Raw genomic sequence first — 12,841 nt, forward strand, 5'->3', positions numbered from 1 at the left:
AGAAAAAAAATACACAGCTAAAAGGCAAGAAATATATATATATATATATATATATATATATATATATATATATATATATATATATATATATATATATATATATATATATATATATATATATATATATATATATATATATATATATATATATATATATGTAATCTGAAAAACTCCATCCGTAACCTGGAATGGGAATTCTCCAAAGGCCTAAGACACTCAAAGGAATTTTCCAGAACTTAGAACCCAGAAAAATCAAAGATTTTAACAGGACACTATTTCCTCAACGAACACCTCTATAGATTTAAGCAACGGCGAATGCAGATTCTGTGGGGAAAATGGGAAAACACCTAATCACTGAGTGCGACGAGACGACAAACCATTCGTGCCATGAAATTCGGTACGCCTGATATCGAAGATGGAGAACTAACCTCTATGAAGCCATCTCAGATACTGGCTTTTGTCAAAGCCCTCAGACAGTACGATGAGTTATAACCATGTTATAACTCATTACAATTCAAGAAAGGGGGACGCGCAATAGATCTGTAAGGTCACGGTTCCTACGATACATTCTTCATTCTACATTCCAAACATATTCCGCATACTAAAATAGTACTTAAAGAAGTATACCCTTGTATATATTCGGTACAAGGATACTATACCAGATTGTGCACATTATTTAAAATATATTTCTAATATCAATAATCATTCTTAAAAAATAATTATTTATTAAATAACGTTACACTTCTAACGGATTTCAGGAAATGCAATGCAAAAACTGTCTGTTTACACAATAAATTACGAAGTGAGTTGATGTAGTTTATATGTAGTTAACGAATAATTACCTTTTCCCTAGATTACACACCCACTTTTTGGTGATAAAATACATAGCAGTTAGATTAGAGTGGGATTAGTAGACCTTGAGTTTAAATGGTTTCAAATTATTTACTTAAAAAATTGAAAACTTGTTGGATTAAATCTAGTCAATATTATTAAGTAAATTCGTAACTGCCCATTAATTCCCATTAAGTAAATTCGTAAAAACAAAAAACAACAAGAAAATGCGTATCACAATTTTGTACATTATAACTTTGCATTGGTAACAAAAATCGCTTTTTGAAAATATTATTAATTGAGTTTATGAGTAAACAAGAAAAATAGTTAAAAACTTCTGAAGTTCCGACAACCGAAAAATTAATTTCGAAATATAAACAAAACTCTCAAATTTGAGGAATAAAAATTCGTTAATATATCGAGCAAAAAAATGGTTGTTCCCCTTTATTTAGATGTCTTTGGTTGTTCCTTTAAAGTTAAAAGATATTTAGTGTTTGCAAACTGAAGGTAGAAAACTATACAGAGGAAATCGTATTGGTCATGCATATTCCAGTATTAAAATTTGTAACAAAATTATTTAAATATATAGATATATGATTAATAAATGAATAATCAATAAATTAATCATCTATTTTCAAAAAGTCTCAACAACCGCAAGTTAATACCAGAGAAGAACTTACTGCTGTTAATACTAGTGATGGGATAACTCTACCTAAAATTCGCTCGAGTAGGTACTCGATTATTGAAATAACCGACATCGCACGATTATGAACGAGCGATGCAAGTGACGAGTTACAAGCGATCCTAAAATTAAATAAATTGAAATCCGATTTTAATGTGACATACTCGATACAAAGCCGAGCGAATTTTCTACATACATTGCAGGTAGCAAATTTATACGACGTTATTCAAGCAAAACTAAAGTGTTTTTTTTATTCTAACAAATAAATAAACCTGTAAAAATGTATAAATAAAATCGATCTTCGATTTTGAAAAAAGATCGATTCTACCAAAAGATCGTTTGATAAAAATCGATCGATTTTAATCGATATTTTGGGCAAAAAGATCGATCTTCGATTAAAATCAATTCGAATCGTGCATCCCTAGTTTGTGTGTGAGGGTGCAGCCACACTATCCTAAAAACGGCGTATCGGCGTAACGGCGTAATGACCTTGAATAGATTTCCAGTAATTCCGTTGGCTGAAACATTCATCTGTCAGAAATTTTATCTGTCAAATTCATCTGTCAAAAATTTCAGCCAATAGAATTACTGGAAATCGATTCAAGGTCGTTACGCCATTACGCCGATACGCCGTTTTTAGGATAGTGTGGCTGCACCCTGAACCAGTGTGAACTGTGAACGATGGCAAGATGGCAGGTCAATTTCTTCCTGTTCAAGATGGCGAACAATTCTGTATGGAATCCGACAGGGACTTTATGCTATATATGATAATATACTGAGTTGAAGAGGAAGAATAATGGAAGCTAACATACCGGATAGTCCCAAGTTTTATTTAGCTGTAAAAAGAGAGAAGAGAGACAATGAACATCTTTGATGAACATAATAAAGTAAATCTAGACACTACATTTGCACTGAAGCAATGCGAGAACGTATACCGGTGTAAAGTGGTAGTTGGACGAGGTTTACTTAGCCAATTTTTGTTTAGGATTAGAGGACAGTATTTCTAATATGTATATTTAATTCTATAAAACTCATTTATTGTTAATTATTATTGATTAACGGTTTCGGTTTACTTTTCGAAGTTTCCAAAAAATATTTTTATATAGCCATAAAATTGAATCAAAATTTTATAGATAGTAAGATCAGAGATTTAGGCAGTCTAGTCGAACCCGAATTATTAATCGTTAGAGTTGTAATAATGTGCAGGAAATAAAACGAGTTAAAATTAGTTTAGTAGGTTTATTACCCGGGACAATAATAACAAATGCTAAAAGAATTATAATTGAAAGATAAAAAAACATTTCTTAAACAAAAAAATGTTCTGCCATCCTTTGATTGTTTTCACCTTTTCCTTTTTTCTTAATTGGTAATCTTTAATAAGGCATCCATTAAGCCATACCTTTACACAAGTTTATAATAAAAGACAAGAAAATAGCCCAAGATTTAAATTTGGCGGGCATCATTGGAAAATGATCGGGAGACTTCGACCGTCATCGGACCTGTGGGTTGAAGTTGAACAGTTGCACGGTATGGCTAGACTGGGCTAGACGCAAGTCTAAAATCATATACGTATATTCTTTTGCATATGATCTACAACTGTCGGATATACCCATAGAAGATAGAAGTACATAATATGGCGCCGTCCTCATCATTTTTGTTCTATGGCTTGACCTAATTTTTGACAGCTGATTTTTGTTTAAAAATTAAAAATCTGACAACTGTCTGACAAGTATAAATATTAACATGATATAAATATTGTAAATGAAGAGCCTTTTAAACAATTTCTTTATTAAATTTGTATATTTTTGATCCCATATGAAGAAGTAGTGGCTACTTCTTATCTTAATTATATTTCAAAATTTACAGTTTATTTTGTCTTCCTTGAAGAACAAAACGATAGAAGAAATGAACTTGCATACTTCTGTTTTCTTCTATAGTAAGATGTTATGGTATCATTTTTTTTATTTATTATTCTCATATTTTGTAGTCATTTATGTACAAGGCATTCTCACGTCTAGAGTCTTGGAATTAACAGACAGATTTCCAGAAATTCGCAAAGATGGTGGGATGTGGTTAGTTCAGTTTTATGCACCTTGGTGTGGGCACTGTAAAAAACTCGAACCTATTTGGATGCATGTGGCTCAAGCACTCGCTAAAACAAATATTAGGGTAGGAAAAGTTGATGTTACAAGGTTCCCTTCAGTTGCCAATGAATTTAAAGCATATGGAACACCAACAATAAAATTGTAAGATTTTTGTGCATTTATATGTACTTACATCATTATATAAGATTACATAATATTACTGTTCTGGGTAACAAAGTTTCATAAAATTCTAGTCTAAAACCGGACTCTGAGCATACATTTTATGGTGATCGTTCTAAGGATGTTTTAGTAAACTATGCTATTAGAATGTCACTCCCGCCTGTACAGGAAATTACCAAGTCGGATGTATTAAATAATCTAAAAAACGAGAATCAGTTATTTTTCATGTACATTGGAAAAAGAGAAGGTAAATCTTAATACAAGGATAAAAATCATTAAAAAAGAAGTAAACCTTTAATGCTTAGGGCCTTTATGGGATGTTTATTATACCACTGCTGTTTATATGCAACCATATGTGTATTTTTATTGTTCAAGTGAAGATGTTGCTAAACAACATGTTAATATTCATGAATTACCAGCTGTATTTGTTCACAAAGAGGGAGTACATTATTTTTATCCAGGTACTCTTAATTTCTATATATTATATAAACATTTCTTAAAGTTAGCAGTTAAAAAAGTTAGTTAAAAAAAATAGCAGCTTATTAACCTTTTAGTTGAGGAAGGTAATGGAGAAGAGGAAGTCATCCATTTGAACAAAACATTATATAAATGGGTAAATGAAGAACGTTTTGAAACATTTCCAAAAATTACATCCGATAACATTAATGAGTATATGCAAACTAAAAAATACTTGGTGTTGGTTATTGTGGAAGAAAATAAAATTAATGAAATTCCACCTGATATGTTAGAATTTAGAAGTAAAGTAGAAAATTTAATTCGGTAAGTACAGTTTAAATATGGAATAATTATTGCCTAAGTGTTAATTTTTATTTTAGGAATAAAAGAGATGTCTACCATAAATATTTTCAATTTGGATGGATGGGAAATCCATCTGTAGCCAACAGCATTGCAATGGTCAGATTACCTCTACCATATCTATTGGTTTTTAACTCTAGTACTTACCACCATCATATACCAGATGATGATCCTGTACAAATGACTAGTCAGGCAATTGAAGTGTTTCTAGAAAGAATTATAAATAGCACATCGCCAGTAAGTGTTAACACATAAATAGGTGTCACTAACATGTAATAGGTACATCAATGACTAAAGAATACAAGGACAAATAGCAACCAAAACCAAACTGTGACCATTCTTCCAAACAGTGCCGTGGCACATATTTTTCTTAACATAGCCAATTGAAGCGATATTTATATTTTTGGTAAATATTTTCACTACGCCTCTGGTGTGTCCTGTGGTATCATACTAATTAATTACGAAAAAAACGTATTAAAATGTTAACAAAAGATACAAAACTAGTATATCGACGTATAGCACACATCAAGTACATATAATATCAGAAAAATAATTATCGAATTCAATAAAAAAACGCTAAAAAGGTGTAGTGACTGTTTATTTCCCTATAAAACGTAACTCCTGGATCTTTTTTATCATAGCGCCTTTTACACTTGAAAGATGAACAAATTACCATTGTAATAAAGTTTATACAAAGTTCACTACACACAACCAACTATTAAAAATCGCTAAATTGTCGCTGATGAACAGCTGATGATTCATCCATTATGTCCAAAAAAATGGCGTCTAAAGGTCACAAATTTTGCTGCAGCCTGTATATAGCCGTTACATGTCCTTGTATTTTTAGTCATTGAGGTACATCATAATAATATCTCAGGACACTATGACTAGGATGCCAACTAATAATCCTAGCATTTTTTGTATATACTTCCAGATAATTAAAGTAATAAAATTCTCAATATATCTAGAACAGTTTAAGATATAATTATTACACAGCAATATGTTATATTTTACAATGATTTTTAGGCTTATGGCGGAAATACTATTGCTGTAAATACAGTTAGAAAAATTCTAAATATAAAGAGAGAATTGGAAGATATGTGGCAAGGAAATCCTGTAATGGTTATCTCTGTAGTTACTTTGCCTTCTCTATTTTTCATGTTGATAGTATACACATGTTGTTGTTCTGATCTTTTAGATGCAGAGGAGGAGGATGAAGAAGGTGAGTTCATATTGTTTACTATAGTCTGTCCAAAGACTCAGGGAAGATTTCGACAGACGACATCCAAAAAATGATAGAAATTACAAATTGCTAATGTATTAAAATGACATACACAACTGTCACTGTCAAGAATCCTTCCATTGGACAGACTGTATACATATTTTACATATACGTATTACTTTTTACAAATATACTCAGCCTAATCTCCAAAAAGTGAAGCCCAAACAGTGAAAGAACAATATGGAATTCTGCATAAGTCTATTTCACCCAGATATTCATTTAACTGAGCATGCCTCACCTGAAGAAGTTTTCATTGGTCGATGTTTTTAAAGGGAAGTGGTTGACTGACATTTCCCCTAACCTTCAATTTTATTTATATTTTTATTATTTATAACACATTATCATGGAGTTGGAAAAATATCAAAAAATAGTTGGAAACAATAAACTAAACAAAATCACTCTTTTACGCGCACAAATAAAAAGTAATCCAAACAGAACTAAAACAACAATCAATCGGAGTTTGGCGCAATCGCAGTTCAATCCATATCCGGGTGAAATAGACTTATGCAGTTTTAATATGGAGCTGGGTTATGTTGTCTTTTTCTTACGGCACAAAAATTGCACACGGGGTTGAATAGGGAACCCTGAGTATATTTGTAAAAAGTAATACGTATATGATATTTTAGCCTAAAAGCTGACGACATATTTAGAGAACATATTTTAGGCAAGCTAGAATAACTAAAAATGTATAGTTTATTAACTGGTGAACCCAGAATCCTAAGTCTGGCTGGGGGGTTGGGGGTATTTCGCTACTGCGCAACCCATAACTTTTGCAAAAAAATAAATCCAAAAAACATTCTTTAGGCAACTTGAAATTTGTTTATTCTTAAATTTTAGCATCTATTTAACATAGAAATAAGTATACCAGACTTTTTTTCGGATTTAAAGTGTAACCCGACCGTTCCAAATATGTTTAATTATTATACCTGGAAAACATACTTTAGGCATTCTAAAATTTTTACAGCGTGAAATTTTTAGAATGAAAAAATATGTGTTAATTACCATAGGAATTCAATGGGATTTAATAATTGCCAGACGCGAATAAAGATTTTAAATAAGTGGGATAAGAAACTCTTATGAGTATCTATAAGCGCGAGAAAGATAGTTTATTGAGACCCGTCGGCAGCCGATGCAGCTGACGTAACAGCATTTTGGAGTCGTAAAAATTAAAAAAAAACTAACTAATATCCTAATATTGAATTAAAAAAATAAACATTTTCTAATAAAAATGTATGATTGAAATCCTTTCAATAAGAAAACTTTTTAATTCAAGTATTTTGTATCTGAAAGAATAAAAAGACGAATAATTATTTAAAAATTAGCATAATATAAAATATATTTTTTTCAAACGTCACAAAAGTATAATTATTATTATTATACTTTTGTGACATATTATATTATTATTAATTTTTGCGACCTGATTGACAATATAAAAAAGTCATTTTAACGCCTAAGCATAAAAGTAAAGCACTTTTACTTACTTTTGAATCTATTTAGAAAGATTAACAATGGTACTTTAATAAAATTCCACAATACTTATTTTTTTAGCACTGTACAGGGTGGTCGAAATTGGTTTGTTTTAACAGAGAAAAACTATTTCCTGAATAGATAGAGCAAAACCGACATAGATGTCATGGGCTCGATTTCAGAGGCATGTTTAATGGCGTAAACCGCCTATTGATATTTTCACTGCCAACTGAGATAGGGGACTTTTTGAATTTTTACCATTTGGAAAATTGCTCATAACTTTTGTATTTCGCGGAATAATAAAATTCTGTAAAAACGTTCTTAAGGCACTTTTTTAAGCACAATTCAGTGGCGTAGTCAGTTTTTTTTCCATACTTGCTCTTTTTGTCAGAAATGATAAAAAATAAAAAAAAAATGGAAATCACAGTTGGTTATGAACTTGAAAAAAATGCTGGCGTTTAACCCTTTCCAACGATATAAAGTTATGTGTATTTATTTCCAAGAATGAGAGAAATATTAGGTTTTTTATCTTTGTATCGAAGCGGGCCTTGATTTTGTGTTGACCTAGTTGCCTAATTATTTTTTGTCACAATTTAATATTCTATATTTTTATTTATCTGTATAATTAAAGACTTTTGAAAAGGTAAATCAACATTCTATATTAGTATAACCAATTATAATTAAAACGCCAGGGTTATAACTGAACTATTAAATGGAGAATTTAGAGAGAATTGGATTGGAAAAAGGGGTCCCATATCTTGGCCTGCTAGGTCCTGTGATTTAACCCCTTTCGACTTTTTTATGGGGGAAATTAAAAGACCTTATATATAAGGGAAGAACCATTGGGACGAGAGAAGAATTGCAGAAGGCTTCTAGGAAAACTTTTGGACTTATTACACTGGTTCGTCTAATAAATCGCTGTAACTCTGTGCGCAAAAGATGTTTATTGTGTATTCAACAAGGAGGTGCTGTTTGAACATCTTTGATGGTTTTTTTAGAAAACTATATTCGTCACTCAAAAAATACGTTTTTTTAGTTTTGTTCATTGTTCATTGTATCGATTTCAATTGTAATTACTAATGCTAATACAGTATGTTAATTTACCTTTTCAAAAGTCTTTAATTATGCATATTAATAATATAGAATATATTGTGATAAAAATAACTAGGCAAATAGGTCAATATAAAAATCAATAACTTCGATATAGAAGATAAAAAACCGAATATTTCTCTCATTCTTAGAAATAGAACTTTATATCGTTGGAAAGGGTTAAACGCCACCATTTTTTTAAGTTCATAGCCAACTATGATTTCCATTTAAAAAATTATATTTTTTATTATTTCTGACAAAAAGAGCAAACATAGAAAAAAACTAACTACGCCACTGGATTGTGCTTAAAAAAGTGCCTTAAGAACCTTAAGAACGTTTTTACAGAATTTTATTATTCCGCGAAATAAAAAAAGTTATGGACAATTTTCAAAATGGTAAAAAACTCAAAAAGAGCCCGTATCTCAGTTGGCAGTGAAAATATCAACAGACGGTTTACGCCATTAAACATGTCTCAGAAATCGAGCTCATGACATCTATGTCGGTTTTGCTCTATCTAGTCAGGAAATAGGGTTTCTCTGTTAAAACAGACCAATTTCGACCACCCTGTACATGGTACCCTTTTGTCGGGACTACGTTTTCTGGTAAAACCACTACTTTAAATTTTAAACCATGTTGTTGGCGCACTTTTAAAAATTCTTTGCATTTTTGTAGTCTGCCTTCATCAAAAACAATAACTTTGTCACTAGTAACTTTTTTACAAACTACACAACTTAAATGTTTTTTTATCCATTGTGATTTAGTAGTTAGTAGCGAAATTAGTAGTTACTAAAATATTTATTTGCAGTAATTATTCTAAACTATTTACACTATGCACGTCAATATTTAATTTATAAATACATATTTGTACATGGTAACTTAATTCCAACAAAATAATCTCTGAATTAAAAGCCTGCAAATAATTGAAATGAAACGAAAAAAAATTGTTTTTATGAAAATTTGAAGTACTCCAAAATACTGTTACATCAGCCGCATCGGCTCATCATCGGCTGCCGACGGCTATCAATAAACTATCTTTCTCACGCTTATAGATACTCACAAGACTTTTTTGTCGCGCTCATTTAAAATCTTTATTCGCGTCTGGCAAGTATTAAATCCCATTAAATTCGTCTGGCAATTAACACATATTTTTTAATAACATCTAATAAACACGCTGTAAAAATTTTAGAATGCCTAAAGTATGTTTTCCAGGTATAATAATTAAACATATTTGGAACGGTCGGGTTACACTTTAAACCCGAAAAAAAAGTCTGGCATACTTATTTCTAGGTTAAATAGATGCTAAAATTTAAGAATAAACAAATTTCAAGTTGCCTAAAGAATGTTTTTTGGATTTATTTTTTTGCAAATGTGATGAGTTGCGCAGTAGCGAAATACCCCCAACCCCCCAGCCAGACTTAGGATTTTGGGTTCACAAGTTATTAAAGTTCATTTTTTTTGTTATTCTAACTAAAATATGTTCTCTAAATATGTCGCCAGCTCTCCGGCTATTTCTGTTTAGTATACATTAGACTGTTTCAAAAAAATTGAACATTAAGATGCGTTCACACCGGCTGTGAAGTCACATTACTTTTGAAGTGTATTTTTTAGCGCGTATATTAAAAAAATAATTCGCGCGACGCGGCACGGAGCGGGGCAGCCGGCCGGTGTGAACGCGCTTTATTTTATTTTTTGAAAATGTTGGAAATGAAAAAAAAAATACTGTGAAAGTTTAAGCTCTTAATATTAATATTAAGTGGTTCGCTTAGTCCACAGTCCAAGAAAAATCGTCCGTGTCGCTTCTGTATACAGTGGCGTAGCAAGGCGGGGGCGGGCCGCCCCGGGCGGCGACCTTCCAAGTACCTGTGGGGCGACAAAAAATTGTTATAAAGGCGGCGGACTGATTCTGTAGGGGCAGCAAACCTCTCTCCTAGTGGTTCTCCACCCTGGGCGCCCCTAACCCACGCTACGCCACTGTCTGTATATTTAGGTAATTTTTTGGTATGTTAATACTTACTTATTTTTCAGAGCTCTTATACCATGAGAAAAATGAATAAACATCGTTGAATTAAGAATAAACAAGATATCTAGTCATTAGTTGTTAAGTAGTATTTTATTATTATGAAACTATATATTAGGATCAATATTGTGTTAAACAAATTCATTTAATTAGTTTTATCCAATAAAAATTAAAGCAATAATTCCATAGCTAGATTAGCAAGTATGGATATCTTAATTTTTGACCATGTAAGCCTTCTTTGGTACATCCCATAAATGAAAATCTTTGGAAGAAGCAATAAAACAAGAGAAAATGAATCTATTAGATTCATGATAAACCACAATTCTACAATTCACTTCTATAAATGACACCAAGTAGATGGAATTTATTAATAAAGTTCGCTAGTGGAATTTTAGTACCTACTAATTTCAAAATCAAGTGCCATATTAAACCTAGGATTTAAAAAATCAATATAAACCATCAGACTTTTAATCCAATCTACTGTTCCTTTTTCATATAATGATAATTTGGAATTCAAGCCAAAGAAACAATGATTTAAATTATGAATACTAGCACTCATTGAGAGACTTTGTGTTTATAAATGGTTTTGCAAACATTTAGAAGAATATAGAGAATATCTTTATAGAAAGTAAAACATATTACTTCTAAATCTGGGTATTAATTTATTATAATTTTATTTATTTTATATTTATTATTAATAAAAAATTCATAGTGCTTTTTTGTTTTTTTTTCTTAATTCTCTAAATGAAAAAAAAACGGCGTCAAGTGCGCAAGAAATGATTATTAATAACATCCCGCATATAATATTAGAAATAAAATTAATGATCATTTCCAAGTGAACACTGACTTGCTTTTTTTTCAAATCAAATGGTAAAACTTGTTACAATAACTTGAATCGGAAAACTAAATATTCTAATAATTTTCAGTAAAACATTGAAGTAACTTCTGTCTTTCATATACATACATTTAAAATTCAATATTTTTACCATCTACATATAAGAGTATTAGTCACAAAATATCTTTGATTAGTCATCATTTCCACAAATTTTAGATAATTTTGATTCCCCATAAATAATCATAACTAACATCTGATCTTTCTTGGTTTTACATTTGTCACTGCACAGTTTTAATAAAGTATGAAAATGTTATAAGAATGAATAACTTAACTTTAATAATTTAAGCAAACAATGTATGTATTAATTAAGAAAATTATAATTTGTTATAAGTAAGTGAAGTGTGTATATCAAAGAGTAACTAAAAATCGTCATCAGAATCTAAAGCAGCCCTACGCCTATCAAATTTAACAGACGTTTTGTTTTGTGTTTGTGCATTCACATTTTCAAGAAGTCCTATAAGTTCACTTTCTCCAATTTTTTTCATAATTTGGCCGGTCTGAGCCATTCTAATTAACATGTTCTGTACCATCTGTCCTTTTTCAGGTTTTCCTAACATCAAGGTATTTACTAAAATAAAATATATATCATTAGGTTGTTTAAATTTTGCAAAAAATAAATTATAATAATAAGCAAACGTTAACTTTAAATAAAATTTAAAAAATAGCTTACATCGGGCTCTAGCATCTTGATCCAAAATTTGTGAAAGAATTGAATTTTTAGCATCTTCCTGGGCCCTAGCTTGTTCCTCTTTAGCCTTTTGATTATCTGCATCGCTGCCAGAGTTCTAAAATTAATTTATATCAGATATTTAGGAATCTCTAGGACTAAAGTTTAATTTTACTTTATACTGGGATTGCATTTGAGCTAATCTTTGCTGCCTAAGGGCTTCAAGCTCGGGATCTGCCATTTCCTTATAATTATTAGGTCTTTGTAAATTTCTTTTAACTCTAAAACAATATTTTTTTCTGTTTTGTATAGAACTAAAAACTGCTAAAAATAAATATATTTAAATTCCTATCAATTCAATTTTTTACGATAACCTCACTTTTCTCTTTTCTTCCGACATTTTCTTCTTCTTTCAATTCATTACTTTATTTGGCTCGAACTACGAAAACCAATCAGCCAGCTCTACAACATCACTTTGCAACAACAGGAGACAAACAATCCAAAATTATATATATGATCTTTTTAGTATATGATAGAAAGAAATCAAAGCCATCCATGGCGCCGTTTTTTCTTCCAGTAAAAAAAAAAAAAAAACTTATACAGGGTGGCTAACTGTTCCCGTAAAGGCCAATATTGGGCCAATCCAATATCAGGCTAGCGATTCTGTAAACATATTTTCTGTCTAGTGACTCATCAATCGTATACAAATAGCATAAGCTAGACAGGAAATTTCTTGCTACGGAGCTTACAGAATCCCACCGCAGATTCGTTTTTTAATACTTATATTAACATTCATTTGTAGAAAATGTGTGGACCATCATCTGACCATCA

General features: G+C 30.9%; 2 protein-coding genes across 2 annotated transcripts; one reads left to right on the top strand and one right to left on the bottom strand.

Annotated features, from left to right (window-relative positions):
• Positions 1-3,208: 3,208 nt before the first annotated feature.
• Positions 3,209-11,455, top strand: LOC115877174 (protein disulfide-isomerase TMX3). The gene is made up of 8 exons (XM_030893334.1): positions 3,209-3,449; positions 3,501-3,759; positions 3,852-4,024; positions 4,083-4,238; positions 4,332-4,557; positions 4,614-4,830; positions 5,620-5,815; positions 10,457-11,455. The coding sequence occupies exons 1-8, from the start codon at positions 3,419-3,421 to the stop codon at positions 10,483-10,485; spliced, it is 1,287 nt and encodes a 428-aa protein (XP_030749194.1). The 5' UTR covers positions 3,209-3,418; the 3' UTR covers positions 10,486-11,455.
• A 145-nt stretch (positions 11,456-11,600) lies between these two features.
• LOC115877175 (programmed cell death protein 5) lies at positions 11,601-12,399 on the bottom strand. The gene is made up of 3 exons (XM_030893335.1): positions 12,186-12,399; positions 12,014-12,128; positions 11,601-11,911 (listed from the first exon to the last, which is right to left on the bottom strand). Exons 1-3 carry the CDS (start codon positions 12,249-12,251, stop codon positions 11,703-11,705), a joined length of 390 nt encoding a protein of 129 aa, XP_030749195.1. The 5' UTR covers positions 12,252-12,399; the 3' UTR covers positions 11,601-11,702.
• Positions 12,400-12,841: the final 442 nt, after the last annotated feature.

The sequence above is a fragment of the Sitophilus oryzae genome, unplaced genomic scaffold, assembly GCF_002938485.1.
Source record: "Sitophilus oryzae breed Bouriz unplaced genomic scaffold, Soryzae_2.0 scaffold_1442_pilon_pilon, whole genome shotgun sequence".
Lineage (NCBI taxonomy): Eukaryota > Metazoa > Arthropoda > Insecta > Coleoptera > Curculionidae > Sitophilus > Sitophilus oryzae.